The sequence below is a fragment of the Paramisgurnus dabryanus genome, chromosome 1 (assembly GCF_030506205.2).
Source record: "Paramisgurnus dabryanus chromosome 1, PD_genome_1.1, whole genome shotgun sequence".
NCBI lineage: Eukaryota > Metazoa > Chordata > Actinopteri > Cypriniformes > Cobitidae > Paramisgurnus > Paramisgurnus dabryanus.
Genome location: NC_133337.1, coordinates 72,617,129 through 72,633,347, shown reverse-complemented (window position 1 = coordinate 72,633,347; position 16,219 = coordinate 72,617,129). Strand labels below are relative to the sequence as shown.

Sequence of the window (16,219 nt, the reverse complement as noted above, 5' to 3'; positions counted from 1 at the left end):
TGGTCCCTACTCTACACTGCCTGCCGGTGTTGTATCATTTACTTTTTTTTTTTTTTATGTCATTCCTAAATTTGTCCATCCTTAACTTAAGCCTTTCTGTTCTGCCTACGTCTAGGGGTGTTATATGATGTAGGGCTGTGGCTACACTATCATATGCCTTATGTATCTCAGGGGGTGTTAAAATCTTTACTAAAGTTTTGGCTGCATCAGCCTATGCGCTAAGAAATGGGTTCTGGCCTTGGGGGCTCATCTGTGTTTGTGGCGAGTATAGGGGTTTGTAAAAGGGGTTGTGATCTAGCCTGCGATTGGTCTGGCTCTACTTTAATTCTGTCCTCAAATTGTATGTCACCTGCAATTATTAGTAATTGGTTCTCAGATCCCTCATCCCTATAGGAGGTCTTTTTTTCTGCAACTTTTTATCATCTTCTTTTAGAATCTCTTTATTCTTTTTTATAAATTTCAAAAAGTTAAGTCCCTCCTTTTTTTGAATAACTTAAACAATTATTATTATTCGTATTATTATTATTTTTTCTTATATTTTACTCTTAGGGTTTGTAGTTTTTTACAGATACTTCCATGTCCTCACACACTGTTACCTCAAATGTCCCATCCTCTGGCCATTTTGTCCTCAAGTGTTTGGTACTTTTGGTCCATTTGTTTGGAATTTCTCTTAATCAAATCCGTGCTGATAGTATGCCTAGACTTCAGCCTGTCCAATGATGTGGATGCCATGTCTGTAAACACACTTCACCATAATTAGAATTAATTACATGGGTTAATTTGGAAAATTTATTTCTTCAAGGTTCCTCCCTCAAATTCTCCCACAAATACTCTTATTACACTTTCTCTGTCACAGGCAATCAAAGGCCTACGTTCACAATGCACCGGTCTTATTTATGCATATACTCTTATCATGGATTACTTTTTATTTATTCATTTATTTATTCATAATATTGTTTATTATTGTTTACTATTATGTAATAATTATTGTAAGGGGTGACCAATGAATAAATAGACAACTTCACACTCACAAATAATATTTCCAAAATATTATTATTTCCAGTTTCAGGCGTACGTGGCCTACTTGATCTCTGAAGGTTGTATGAGCAAACCTCATCTAAATATTCTATCAACATGGCATTCCACAAAGGATTCTAATTATTACTTGGCAGGTTATCTATGGCCACTTTTTCTCTACTTCTGGTAACTTTTGTACTTCCACTAAATATCTCAGATACCAGTCTATTAATTTATATCATATTACTGCTAAATATTTGCTAAATGCTTTTCCAGAAGTAATTGTTAATATTTCTTATTTCAGTTTAATTTTAGTGTTTCACACTCTTTCTGCTGCTAATAGGGATGTTCATATCAGTTAATTTTCCTGACTGACAACCACAGCTTATCAACCGAACAATAACCATTAACTTTTTAATATTAAATTGTCATTGAGTAAAAATAGTTGACGGTTGTCTGTGACCTGATAAAAACAAAACGTGTTATCTCATTTAAGCGTGCAAACAGCAGCGACAGACCAACAACAGAATCAGGATTCATACATTATCAGATATTCACGAAGCATTACCTTATCAAAGAGGACGTGATCAGTCCAGATGATTAATATCTAAAAAGGGCAGATTGCATCTACCACAGAGGTCATTTCTAAAGCAGGACGCATTTCAAAAAGTTTTGCTTTTTCTAATTTGTATCATTTAGGGGCAACCTTACGTTACGTTAACGTTAACACCTTATGTCACCATGCGTTAACAATTATTATTATATACAATATGAACATCCCTAGCTGCTATAAATACACGTCTCTTATATTTTAAGTTATTATCATCCATAAATACTTCTTCAGGTATATTAAGGCAAAAAGAAAATGAGAAAATGAAAAATAAGATCAAAAGCTATGTTTTTAAAGATAAAATCACTCATATTTACAGTTTATATTTACAGAGGCCTCACTTTCTCTTTACTAATACACACATATAGACACACACAATGATCTCTCATTTGCTCTCACTCAAAACAGTTTTTTATTTACAAAAATCTCTCTCACTCTCTTTCTCATACAGAATGAGCCCCTCCTTTCTCTGCTCTCTAAGCTCTTATCAAGTCAAAGACACTGTTCTAGCAGGCAAACATTTTCCCACGCTGAATAACACACAGACATGCAAAACACACTCTCATCGGCCCGGGCCTTCACACAGAACACTCAAACTTCCTATATTACTTATTTTTGGCAGTGATTGTTGTCTCAACACAATTCACCACAAATTATTACAACGATTGACAAAAGCAACGTACAAAGAAACAAAATAATATAGACGGTACCTACGGCCACCTGGCCTACAAGATTTATGAGCGCTCTTCGCTCTGGACGCCAACACGATTTATCTAAACCGTGGTCTCACTCACGCCCAGGAACCCCAATACGTTTTACCTAAAACGCAGTTTCACTCAGGTTCTGAAACCCCAAGACACCGTAACACTCAGATCTTTATCAAGACCCCAAGGTGCCGTCACACTCAGGTTTCTCGTGGGACCCCAAAATGCCGTAACACTCAGATCTTTTTTTTAAGACCCCAAGGCACTGTAACACTCAGGTCCAACACTGGGTGCCAACACGTCTTGCCTAAGACGTGGTTACACTCACACCCTTGCAATTTCACTCAAGTTCTGAAACCCCAAGACACCGTAACACTCAGATCTTTATCAAGACCCCAAGGTGCCGTCACACTCAGGTTTCTCGTGGGACCCCAAAATGCCGTAACACTCAGATCTTTTTTAAGACCCCAAGGCACTGTAACACTCAGGTCCAACACTGGGTGCCAACACGCCTTGCCTAAGACGTGGTTACACTCACACCCTTGCAATTTCACTCAAGTTCTGAAACCCCAAGACACTGTAACACTCAGATCTTTATCAAGACCCCAAGACACTGTAACACTCAGATCTTTATCAAGACCCCAAGGTGCCGTCACACTCAGGTTTCTCGTGGGACCCCAAAATGCCGTAACACTCAGATCTTTTTTTTTTAAGACCCCAAGACACCGTAACACTCAGATCTTTATAAAGACCCCAAGGTGCCGTCACACTCAGGTTTCTCGAGGGACCCCAAAATGCCGTAACACTCAGATCTTTTTAAGATCCCAAGGCACTGTAACACTCAGGTCCAACACCAAAATACACCCGCACTCACACACACACACACACACACCTGTTTGAAATCTGGAACCCTTTCTTGCTTTTGCAATTCAATATTTTATCTTTATCTTAATAGAAGCAAATTAATAAGTAGTATAAGTATCAAATTGCTGTGTTCAATTTGGAGAGGCCTGGAGTATCAACACCACTCAGGGCTTACCTTCGGCAGACCACACAAGCACTATACAGAATAAGCAAGTAAATTTATGCTCACCTCTATAGTGGCGCGCCCTTGTGTGACCCGGCCGACTTCTGCCCGTCTGCAGCCCTCCACTCCGTAGCCTCTGTCCAATCACGTCGCGGGGTCACCAAATTATGTTGTGGCAAAAAGTCTTAGCTTGAATCTTCATAAGAAAAATACTCAGGAGACAAAGGTTCCAGGTGCCAAACAAAAATTACTTTATTCGCTCGAGCCAACAAAGTGAGACAATCAATACCCCTCAAAGAGGTGCTTAAAGATCATCTGCCCTCCCAACATCTGACTCCATTTTTTATACAGTAAGATCAAACACTTCTTATCTGAGATGACGTATACTCTTCTAATTGGTCTTGGTTTGCAATAATTAATTTATTTGTTTGATGTGCAGCTGAATCCTTCTTCATATCTAAAATGACATAGCTTATACAGCTGGACTTCTCAAATCTTAAAATGACGTACTCTGTTTGTCGGTTATTTCGACCTTGTTTCTCAAAACAATTGTGGCAAGAATAATCGGGGTATAGTCGCAGGATTGCACCTGGTCTCTTTTAATTAGGAAACTGAGAAAATGAAAGTGAACTAATCTAGAATGACGTTCTCTTGTTTATGGGTTATGTTGACCTTTTCTCATGGCATAGTGTAGAAACAACAGGCCTTAGGCCTAATATAATATTAAAACAGTATATGATCAGTAATATACCCAATAGAAACTACTATATCATCCACGTAGAAATTATTGAAAACAACATCCGTCGTCTTAGAGTCAAATAGATCCTTTTGATCCATAGCGCATCTCCTCAAAGGAAAACTCGAGCAGCTTGGTGACGATGTAGCCCCAAATAAATGCACCACCATTCTGTACTCCTCTAGACTGCTGTTTACATTACCTTCTGGCCACCACAGGAATCTCAAGAGATCACAGTCGTCTGGGTGAACTCTGACTTGGTGGAACATAGCTTCGATGTCGGCCATCAGGGCAACAGATTCCAGTCTAAACCGTGCAAGTACACTCACCAAAGAACTGGTTAAGTCTGGACCTTGTAGAAGCTTGCTATTCAGTGATGTACCCTGATAAGAAGCTGCACAATCAAACACAACCCGGATCTTATGTTTTTTGAGATGGTATACACCATGATGGGGTAAATACCACAGACGTCCATCACGTCTCTCCAGTTCGGCCGCAGGTACCTTTTCTGCATAACCCTTACGTATCACATCCTCCATAAAGGTGTTGTAATCTGCATGAAAGGAAGGGTTCACTTTAAACTTCCTTTGAAGAGTTAAAGCACGTTGTTCGTCGATTTTCCTATTCATAGGCATAACCACATTGGCATCTCTGAATGGTAGACCGATGTAATAATGACCATTCTTCAGTCTTGCTGAATTGGACACAAAATCCCAAAACAGCTGATCTTCTTTAGATGCTCCTACCATTTCTTCATGAGCAGTTTCTGGAAAATCGGCCTTAAATTGCTGCTTCCACAATTCTTCCAACTTCATTACTGCAATCCTATTCACAGTCACAGGAAGTTGGTTGACAGCATCATCTCCATTCATGCCCCTTTAAGCGGTCCGTTAACAGTCCATCCAAACAGGGTCCTTACAGCATATGGGCCATTGTTTTGACTGCGTATGATCTCCCAGGGCTCCAATGCTTCTGGAACATTAGCTCCAATCAAAAGCTCAATCCCAGCATTAATTGTAGGTAAGCAGATATGACTCAGATAAGGCCAACATTTAAGATCATTCTGTGAAGCAATGTTTGCTGTGGTCACAGGCATGGTCTTCTGTGTATACACTTCAGGCAGTGTACAGTAGTACTCTTGACTTAACCCTGAAACCTCCAGGTCCTTTAGAACGTAGCTCCCAACCGATTTATCTTGACTCATAGTTCTGAGAAGAATGTTAACTTTCTTTCCAGGGAGGTTGAGCTTGTTCATCAAACTTTCTGTACAGAAAGAAGCGGCACTTCCTGGATCAAGAAAAGCATATGTTATCACCACACTGTTTCCCTTTTTAGATTTAACATACACTGGAACGATAGATAACGGACAGTTGTCAGTGCCAGCCCCAGTAAGACCACTAGTTTGGAGAGAAACCATAGCACTGGCTACTGGTGATTTGAATTCAGCTTTCTTGTCTAAAGTGTCTACCTTTTCGTGAGGATAAATGTGAAGGAGACTTGGATGTTTAAGATTACATATTTCACAGATACTTCTCCTTTTGCAGTCCCTGCTGAAGTGTCCTGTATTCAAACAGCCAAAGCAAATTCCTCTTGTCATCAGAAAGTTCATCTTTTCTCTGTGGCTTTTTCTGGTAAGTTTATTACAAACATCCAGTAGGTGTTCACCATTACAGAAAAGACAGATTCTGTTGGTTGATATCTTACGGTGTTCTTTTATTTCAGGCGTAGCAGTGATAGTGGTTGCAAAACTGCTTCTGGTTTTTGGCTGACTTGCTTTGACCTTCATTTTCTACCTCCAGCAGGTGATACATTCTGAATATTACCAAACACAGGGTCAGATAGAATTTTTACTTGTCTCTCGATGAAGTCAACAATATCAGAAAAGGTAGTTTGAATGTGGCGTCGCTCCTTTAACTCATATGCAACGACTCTCCATCTGTCTTTGAGTTTATAAGGAAGCTTTGAGAGAATAACCTGCATGTTTGTGGTGAGATTCAGCTCATTCATATAGTGAATGTCTTGCATAGCGTTGCAACAACTCCTCAGAAAGATACCAAAAACTTGTAGGGACTTAGCATCTTCAGATTTTATAGCTTTCCATGAAAGAGCCTTCTCCATATATGATGCAGCTATTTTTACCTCATTGCCAAAGTTCTCCTTAAGCAATGCCTTAGCTTCACTGTAAAAAATCCAACTTGCAAATTGTTAACTCAGTTTAAAATTTTAAGTTAAGTGGGCAAATTTTTGACTGCAATGTTGAGTTAACTTATAAAAACTATTTAACTGCAAGTGAACTATTATTTTGTCCAGTAAACAGAAACAATTAAGTTGAGAAAACGTAATATTTTGATTTTTAATTTCGACCGTTAAACTTCCTGTTGTTACGCATGCGCGGTCTGTCGTCGCGGTAACTAGCACGGGGTTTCCCTCTTCAACCACGCTGACGAAGGGACTTGGGAGTGGATTTCGTCTGTTAAGAGGTAAGTTTTTATTTTATTGTTGAAATTAAGATAAATAAAGTGTACTCCTAAACTATAAAGTGCAATGTTATGTTCCTAAAAAATAACTAATTTCTCATTCTATAGCACGTTGTATTTTCAAACAAGCTCAGACAGCGATATCAATCTTCATAGTTCAGCTGCTAACATTTGAAGGTCATAAAAAATACACGGTTAGAGTGTGTCAATTAAAACAATAACATATATAGAAGTGGATTTTGTGTTGTAGATAGTGTTAATTTTGTTCATAATGTTCGTCCTCTGTTTACTATAGGCATACTGTGCTGTAACATTAAGTTATACACGACCAAGTGTTCAGAACATGTGATTGAACCGTAATATAAGTTTGATTTAGTCTTCAAACGATTATAAAAATAAGATTATCTCCATAAAACGTTATTGTTCCACATTCTGTTATTTTGTTTTATAGTGGCACGCTTTAAATATTTTACGATATTGTTTCACTCTTATTAACGTAGCATATGTGTGGTATATGGTAGGGCTGGACCAGAATATTCGTTCCGTGGGTTGACATTCGATTTTCAGTTTTGAGATTGGAATATATATATATATATATATATATATATATATATATATATGTATATATATTTTACTGCGTTAATGCAGAGCTTTTGCCAAGCAGGAAGTGCGCTTCACGCTCCCGCTCTATAGGTGGCGCAGAAAGACCAACATCCATAACCAACAGCCACCAAACGCCACCAGTGAAAGAGATCGCCTCGAACGTAAAGCGCACTTCCTGCTTTGTCGTTCACGCTAATAGTGTTGTAAATAACGTTCAGTTTCTTGCAAAAACTGATTGATTTGCTTCACAAGACGTCAATATGTCACACGTAGTTGTGGGGGATTACTTTTGTATTGGATATATATGCTTTACCTCTCGACGTGGCGGATCGGTTGACTTGCATGACGGAGCACTGGGGTTTCTGCAAAATATCTTCTTTATTGTTCTACTGATGAAAAAAAAACATATTGGATGCTGTAAGTGTTATAAATAAACTAGATTTTGAAAGTATGCTAACGTTTTATTACAGTTGTTGAACTTCGTTCATTTATTTTCGTTGTTTTATTTAAGTAGCCTACACTTTACATTGTCGTAATTACTGTGCTGCTAATTTCTGATACGGGAGTGTTTGTTTGTTAGAAAAATGTTAGGCTACCTTATTAAAAGTATTGCTCTTGTGTTTTGTTTCACTAATGTTGTTCTCGCATGACGCCCGATAGGCACGCCGCTTCCGGCTTGCGCTGTTCTGTAGTATTTCTAAAGTTTATAAATTCTAAACATGTCACATTTCCATATTGCACGAAAAAAAGGCTCTACACTCCCTTGGGTCCGCAGCAACACATCCGCCACATGTGTACAACTGTAAACAGACAGACAGACAGACACACACACACACACACACACACACACACACACACACACACACACACACACACACACACACACACACACACACACACACAGATTCCTGCCTTTATTAAAGAGAAAAATATGTTCATCCCCTCCTTCCGAAGCTTCGAATATTTGATTTGATTTCTACTAGAGCTTCAAAGCTCAAAAAATGGTATTCGGAACAGCCCTAGTATATGGTAACACTGTAAATTAAGGTCTTGTTCTTTAACATTAGTAAATGTATAAATTAACAATGAGCAATTCATTTTTTACAGTATTTATTAATCTTTAATAATAGTTAATAAAAAAAACGGTTGTTCATTGTTTGTTTGTTTTAGTTCATAGTGCATTAACTAATGTTAACACATAAAACTTTTGATTGTAATAATGTATTAGTAAATGTTGAAATTAACACTGAGATTAATAAATGCTGTACAAGTATTGTTCATTCTTAGTTAATTACCTTTAATGTTAATTTTGTAGAAATGTAACATTTGCACATCTCTAACTAATTCTTCTTCTTTTTATAGATTTGGAATGCAGTGTAAGTTTTGCAAATTTGCCCACAGTAGCAGAGAGGTCCTTTTGAAACACTACAGATTTCACCATTATCAAGGACGATCCTGGCAGCAGCCTTGCTTGTATACTGACTGCATCTGCACTTTCAAAACTGTAGGTGCGTTAAAATCACATTTGTCAAGAGCACACAAACAGACTACTGCAGTTAAAGAGCACTTTAATTTTTCATGTGAGTTATGTGATTTTAAAGATGTTTGTCAACCATCTCAGTTTTTAAACCATATCAGGAATCATTTGAAGAAACACGACACAGTCAAATGTCCTTTCAAAGATTGTGAGCTGACAACCAATGTCCTTTCAACTTTTAGTAGCCACATAGCTCGTAAACACAAGTCTCAAGGTTTTAAAGATTTCAGCTCTTCTGTTACATTTCAAACGGATGATTTGGAACGCAATGAAGAATCCTGGTTGGAAGAGACTGGAGATAATATACCAAATCAACAGTCAAATGTTACAGATAGCACTGTTCCTTTAACTCTTTCTGGACCTGAAACAAGCTCGTATTCAGAGCCCGTAGATTATACAAGGTTAGAGAGCAAACTTGCATCATTGATCCTTTATATGCAGACAATATTGCATGTTTCAAAAAGTGCAACTCAGGAAATATTAAGTTGGATGAGTGATATTGTTTCCTTATCTAGTCATGCAGCAAAACAATCGATCAGGGAAATTTTAAGGAAATACGAAAGCCACATTGATACATCAAAATACCTTTGTGTATGTCTCGGTGTTGACAGTTCTTCAAGTGTTACTCAACAGAGCAGATGTCTTGGAAAGGGCTGTTTTTGTAGAGGATGAGTTACCAGGACATTACACATCTACTCGTAGTGGGCAGTACTACAAAGCAAACCAACTTTTAGGTGTTCAAAGTGATTGCCTTTCAGTGGGTATTTACATTGATGATTTTGAGGTTTGCAATCCCCTGGGCACTTCGAAAAAGATTCACAAGATCACAGCTGTTTATTGGGTGCTTCTAAATTTGCCTGCAAAATTCCGTTCTACACTTCCCTCAATACAACTGGCTCTACTTGGAAAGAGCAATGATGTAAAAAAATTTGGCTTTGACAAATTTTTCGATCCACTCTTAAAAGACATGAAAGACCTGGAGCAGCAAGGTGTCTTTGTTGAAGCTCTGAATGCACATCTTAGAGGAACAGTGTTTTGTGTATGTGCTGACAATCTTGGGGCTCACGGTCTTGCTGGCTTTCAAGAAAGCTTTCAAGCAGAGAACCTGTGTAGATTTTGCCAAGTCAGCAAAGATGACATACAGAAACAAGATGCAAGTTTTTTCAGCTTCGAACCGTTGAACAGCACAACTCCATTACAGATGAACTGAGAGACCACCATGAGCTTCAGAGCAAACTTGGTGTAAAAAAAGAATGTGTCCTCAGTAAGCACCTTTCTTTCTTTCACCCAATAACTGGATTTCCACCAGATGTCCTACATGACACATTGGAGGGAATTGTCCCATTCGAGTTATCAATTTGCTTGAAAGAACTCATCTCAAAGGGACATTTTACTCTTCTTACTCTGAACAACTGTATTAAATCCTTTCCTTACAAGGACTCAGACAGAGTCAACAGACCCCAAGTAATTTCCCAGTCCAGGTTTTCTAAGAAAACCATAGGTGGGAATGGCCACGAGAATTGGGCATTGCTATGCTTGTTACCTTTAATGATTGGTCACCTTGTAACCAATTCTGAGGCTGCTTGGGAAATTTTGATGGACTTAAGAGAGATAGTGGAGTTGGTAATGTCAGGCCAGTTCTCAGAAAAGCAACCCTATGCTTTTTAGAACGAAAAACTTTAGAACACCGACAACTACTCAAAGACACATTCCCAAACCTTAAATTGCGACCAAAACACCACTATGTGGAGCACTATCCGCACTTGATTCGCTGCTTTGGGCCATTAGTCGAGCACTGGACAATCAGATTTGAGGCCAAGCATAGCTATTTCAAAGGTGGGGTGAGTGACGTCCACAATTTCAAAAACATTTCACTCACTTTGGCAACTAAGCATCAGCTTATGATGGCCCATTTCCTCAATGGTCCAAGTCTATTTTCTTTACCCTTGTCTGTGCAGAATGTGAAAATGGTAAGAACGTGTACATTAGAAGTGCTACAGAAGACTGCACTTCAGAAAAAATACCCACACAAAGAAGTTTTGTCTTTCGCGTCTGATGTACATCTGCATGGAATTCACTTCAGTGAAGGCATGATTTTGTCTTCAGGTCAATGCAGTGGCTTGCCTGAATTTTTCAGAATTCTCAGTGTACTAGTGAATGCTAACAAAGTGTCCTTCCTTTGCAAAAGGCTTTCGTCATGGTACATTGAACACTATAGGTGCTATGAGGTTTCTGAAACAAGCACAATTGAAATACTTGAGCCAGAGGACCTTAATGATTTCCAACCTCTCACCTCGTATACAATTCAGGGAAAGAACATGATTGCACTAAAGAAGTTCCTTCTCCATTAATTGTTCTTCACATAGCCATACCGCCTCCATTAAAATTGGGTCATTGTATTTTTATTTGAACTTTAAGCAAATTATGAAAGTTTTCACCTTTGAACTATCCCTTTAAATCATATAATGTTTTTGGCACATATTTATAAGTTTTGCCCTCTACTTGATGTAGTATAATTGTTTAATTATTTCTTACAGAATATGCGGCTGCGTGTTGTGTTGGCCCCTGATAATATTAGGAGGTTGGATATTTTGGAAAATCTCACTTCAGTTGAACACTTGAAAAGAATTCTTCAAGAAAAGCTCGAAATCAAGGTTGACTTTTTGATTCAATTTGAGGATCCAGAGTTCGGGAATGAACTCTGTAACTTGACCAATATAACAGAGCTTCCACCAGATAGAGCAGTGCTGAAGATACTCTTGAATCTACCTGAAGAATCTGAAACAGAGATCTCCATTTCCTCTTTAGACACTGCCAGTGTGTCAGCCCCATCCAACAGCTCAAACCAGAGTTCTCCTTCCTTTACTATGAGACAGCGTGAAAGTTCTCAGTGGCCCTCTACTTTCCCGATTCCCAAATTCACGTATGATGTCGAGTTACGGCTTGCCAAAGGGAATGAGAAATTTAAAGAAGATGGAACACTGCTCACAATACCAAGAGAAATGAAAATGGATATCTTGGATGCCATAGCTCAAGCTATTTTTTCATTCAAAGCTTATCCAAATAATCAAGAGTTGGAATCGGTGTCTGCTGCATTGGTTCAAAAGCATCCATGTCTCAAAGATCGGGGCTCAGGAACAGGTTATCACAGCTGGACTATGAGCATCAAATATAAGGTTGGCAACTACCGCCAGAAACTACGATCAGTAGGTTGCTCCGAAGTCGCTGTAAACCAGAGAAGAGCGAGTGAGGATTCTAGACGCTTGAAGAAAGCAAAGAGATGTGAGATAAACTTCCTCCCAGACATTCCAATTGGGGAGACTGAGTATTCTCTACAAAAGGAAAGAGATGCGCTACAGGAGGAACTAAAGAAGAAACATCTCAACATGGCATTTGTTGACTCAAAAATGGAACTGACATTCCCACTGAGAAGAAAGTAAATAGTCGACAAAGAACCTCTTGTGGCTGATGTCCTAAGAGAATGGCCAGCATTGTTTTTGGAAGATCAGGTGAGTTTTTAAATATGAATTGACTTGTGTTTTTTACATTGTGTAGACTTTATTCTTACTGTTAACTATGTTTTTTAAAGGTAACTGCTGAGTTTTACCGGATTACTCAAACCAACCTGAAGAGTACCTTTTTCTCATCTTTGGATGAATATGCATCACCGATGATCAAGCTGTACAGAGCCTGTGGTGGAGCATATGGAGAGGAAATGAAAACCCTCCTGGACCAACTTGATAATCAGGTATTTATCAAATCTCTCTCAAGAATCTCTGGTTAAAGTGAACTAACATGATATTTTTGGATGTTACCCCCTTTTTTATTGTGAAATGTAGGTATTTGTGCATGCAATCGATCTGCAAAGTTACAAAGTCCACATGAAAGTTTGATGATTTCTCGAAAAGATAACTGCTGCCAGTAACACTTACATTTGTAGAGTTATTTCTGCTTCTGGTTGGATATAACATGTATATAATTTGTTCTGTATTTGTTTTTCTGTCTTTCAGACCTCTGATGTCCTTGCTCATAGAAAGGCTACAGCTCTCAAAGGGCTCCCGGTGTTTATGAGAGAAAAATCAGAAAACTTTCTGAGGACTTGCCTGGTAAGAAGATGCATCAACTAACTGTTTTATCTGACATGAGGCAGGGCAGGGAAAAGAGAAATTAGGAGACAAAGTGATGGTAAAAAAAAGTTTATTTAATACTTGGTAACGCTTAAAGGATAATTCTGGTATTTAACACTTTGAGTCTCATTTCTGGTTTGTTTTGGATGAACTACAGTGATGGACATTGAAATTTTGACAATGGGTCGTGTCTTGACTTTTTGACTCGTTTAGAAGCGTCTCTTGACTGCTTCAGAATGAAAGTCAATGACCATGCACAAACATGTCATTAAAACAATTTGTGCCCTCAGGAGAAAAATTAAAACGGTAACACTTAACAATAATGTTTCATTAGTTAAACGGATACTCCACTCTAAAGTGAAAATTCTGTCATCATTTACTCACCCTCATGTTGTTTCAATCCTTTATTAATTTCTTTCTTCTGCTCAACAGAAAGGAAGATATTTAGAAGAATGTCAGTAACCAGACAGTTTCATGGTCTCATTGACTTCCATAGTATATATTTTTTCCTAATATGGAAGTCAAAAAGACCAGAAACTGTCTGGTTACTGACATTCTTCTAAATATCTTCCGTGTCTTGACTTTTTGACTCGTTTAGAAGCGTCTCTTGACTGCTTCAGAATGGAGGTCAAGGGCCATGCACAAACATGTCATTAAAACAACATTTAAACGTTCATTTTCAAAACTGTGCTACTCACCGAGTGGTTCGTGGTGTTCGTTGATGATTAAAAACAAATATATTAAACACGACAACAACTGTATTTTGCTACACTACTAGTCTGATTTCACCTGAGGGCACAAATTCATTAAGTGTTATGCCAAAGCGAACACAATGGAATATTACTGTTTCGCAATATTGAGACATTGAAAAACTTGATATTGAGACATTCCCTCTGATCTTCAACCTGTGAAAACAATAAAGTACACAATCATGAGATTAAAAAAGTGTAGCAATAGTAAAGAATAAATAAAATTAAAGAGTGTACAAGAATATGAATACAGCAGATATAAACTAAGAGAAATTAAATTTACTAACCCTGTTTTTATGCTGCTTTTTACTCTAGGACACAGAGCCAGAAGACCAATACACAAAGGGGATGAAGATGGGCATCTTAAGTATCGTCAAAGACAATGTTGGTACCATCCATTCCAGTCCAAATGTAAGGTGTCTATCTGTTGTTCTTGAGGAGCTAGTTGTGCTGGATAATGTCCAAGACCTTCCCACTGCTGTTGTTCTCCTGTTTGGGTTGATTTACTGCCTGAACATGAACTATCCCAAAGAACTTAAATACACTTTTGAAACTGTTCAAAAAGTGTTTATTGGCCTTGACCCCCAGTGCTCACAACGGGTCCAGTCATTCAAAAACAAAGTAATGTCTATGTAGCTGCAGTCAATAAGCAAGGCAAGCACTAATTTGTTCTTCCAGTTCTTCCCATTCAGAAACTTAAGATTTGAGTTTTAATGTAAGGTGAAATGTTGTTTTAACAGTTTGTTACTTGATTACTTTAGCAAGTTTGTTGCATGGATGTGCTAAATGTAAGACAACATTTTAAAATACCATTTAAGGTGTGTTGTAACGGTTTTATCAGCATTTTAAGCTTGATACTGTAGCACTTTAAGACAAATGTTTTTACTCCAGCACTTTAAAATAATTTGTGTTGTATAATGCCAGCACTTTAAAAGCATTGCAAGATTGTAGGATAGTAGAACTTTACATGTTGATGATTAGAGTAGAACTCTAGAAAATGTGTTGCAAAGTTTGAATAAAAAATGTTTGTAATGTTGAAAGTCTTTGCATTGTATTTACAGTAATCCCTGCATTTGGATTCTTATAATGTCAGGGCCATTTAATAATTTGGGTGACAAAATAGTATGTAAAATTAGGTTAGAAGAAAATTTTAAGTTGAATAAACTAAAAAAATTAAAAGTTGAGTTAACTTAAAAAAAAAAAAAAAGTTGAGTTAACTTAAAAAAATAAAGCAACCAGCTGCAAAGCTTTTTTGAGTTTACTGAACTTCAGGAACTCCGTAGTTGTGCTTACTCATTTCTCTGAGTTGGACTGGTAGTTTGATGAACTTCGACCACTGAAGTTGAGTAAACTCAAAAATGCTTTGCAGCTGGTTGCTTTATTTTTTTAAGTTTACTCAACTTTTAATTTTTTACAGTGTTTTAAATAACCTTGTGAAGGAGTCATGAGCTGGCAACTTCTAACCAGTTCTTTCGGCTGTCCTCTTGTATATTGCTCCAGGAAGTGCAGACAATCACCAGGGATGTCTGCTTTCTTTTCCACCACTTCCTCAAAGGTGCGCATAAACTCATGAAAGCGCAGAGGATTTCCATCAAAGTACTGAATTTCTCTGGGTGGAAGTAAAGACAAATTATGCTGTTTGACCAATAAAGTAGCTATTTCATTTTGCTTACCCATAAGCTGAAGCATGCTTGGGTGACTCGCATCATTTTGAAAACTTGGTCTTGGCCCATGAGCATATCCAATATTCTGATTATCCAATGAAGACATATTAGGCAATGTTGATTGTGAAGGTATCATTTTAGATCTCATTGATGATGGTTGTACTGGCTGAGATAGAGAATGATTTGAAATCCTTTGCGTGTTATCCACATGTGATGTATGCGGTACAGAAATAGACTCAGATGCCGCTGGTCCACTGGCAGAAGGAACAAATGATTCCGCATCAGGATGAAGAGGTTTAGGCACAGTTCTACGAACAGATGAAGGAGATTCAGAATGCACATCTTGATACACCTTTACTCGTGCCATTGACTCTGCTAATTTAGTTTCCAACTCTAGTTTTTCCTTCCTTTTCCTCAACAATTCTTCTTGCTCCTCTAAATCATGTTTCCTTTGGAGCATTTGTTGAGAGGCCAATAAAGCAGCCAGGTCAGCTTCAGCTTTAAGACGAGTGGAAGAGATTGAATATCGACTCAATCGAGATCCATGAGATGTAGTTCCAGATCTCTTACTGCATATATTTGAAACACTGTCCATAGGTTGAATTTCATTTTCAAAGTTTCCAAAATCCATTTCAGTTTGTTGATGAGCATTAGAGAGCTGGTCATTGTGTGTTGTGGACACAACTTTAACAGAGGGTGAAATACCAGACGCACAAACCCCTTGAGATGTTACGTTTACTTCCTCAACCCTGAGCTCATGGGTATCAGGAAGAACAGTGCGGGGAGAAGATTTCCCAGTTTCATTCATCCATTGTTGTACATCATCCACAAAACCATTTTGATATTTCAAGATTGAATCAAACCCTTCATTTTGTCTATTTTGTTCCTCAGGAGGTAGTAAAGGCAATACATTTTTATGTAACACAGATGCATCATCCATAAGCAATTGTATCGTTTTCAGCATTGAA

At 38.0% G+C, this 16,219-nt stretch overlaps 1 protein-coding gene across 4 annotated transcripts; it reads left to right on the top strand.

Annotated features, from left to right (window-relative positions):
• Positions 1–6,505: 6,505 nt before the first annotated feature.
• LOC135734546 (uncharacterized) lies at positions 6,506–14,638 on the top strand. 4 transcript variants are annotated; one of them, XR_010527401.2, is made up of 6 exons: positions 6,506–6,574; positions 8,537–8,682; positions 11,249–12,220; positions 12,301–12,459; positions 12,722–12,817; positions 13,903–14,638. XR_010527401.2 is itself a non-coding variant. In XM_073811425.1 (6 exons), the coding sequence occupies exons 4-6, from the start codon at positions 12,382–12,384 to the stop codon at positions 14,221–14,223; spliced, it is 495 nt and encodes a 164-aa protein (XP_073667526.1). In that variant the 5' UTR covers positions 6,506–6,574; positions 8,537–8,682; positions 11,249–12,220; positions 12,301–12,381; the 3' UTR covers positions 14,224–14,621. The 4 variants fall into 4 exon arrangements, 1 of the variants encoding a protein (XP_073667526.1); XM_073811425.1 differs by having other exon boundaries at positions 13,903–14,621; XR_010527402.2 differs by lacking the exon at positions 6,506–6,574 and having other exon boundaries at positions 8,530–8,682.
• Positions 14,639–16,219: the final 1,581 nt, after the last annotated feature.

Excerpts from the sequence above, each read along its gene's own strand:
- LOC135734546 (XM_073811425.1), top strand. The coding sequence starts at position 12,382 with ATGATCAAGCTGTACAGAGCCTGTGGTGGAGCATATGGAGAGGAAATG. Across the intron at positions 12,460-12,721 it reads TGGACCAACTTGATAATCAG|ACCTCTGATGTCCTTGCTCA; the intron begins GTATTTATCAAA and ends TCTGTCTTTCAG. Across the intron at positions 12,818-13,902 it reads ACTTTCTGAGGACTTGCCTG|GACACAGAGCCAGAAGACCA; the intron begins GTAAGAAGATGC and ends TTTTTACTCTAG.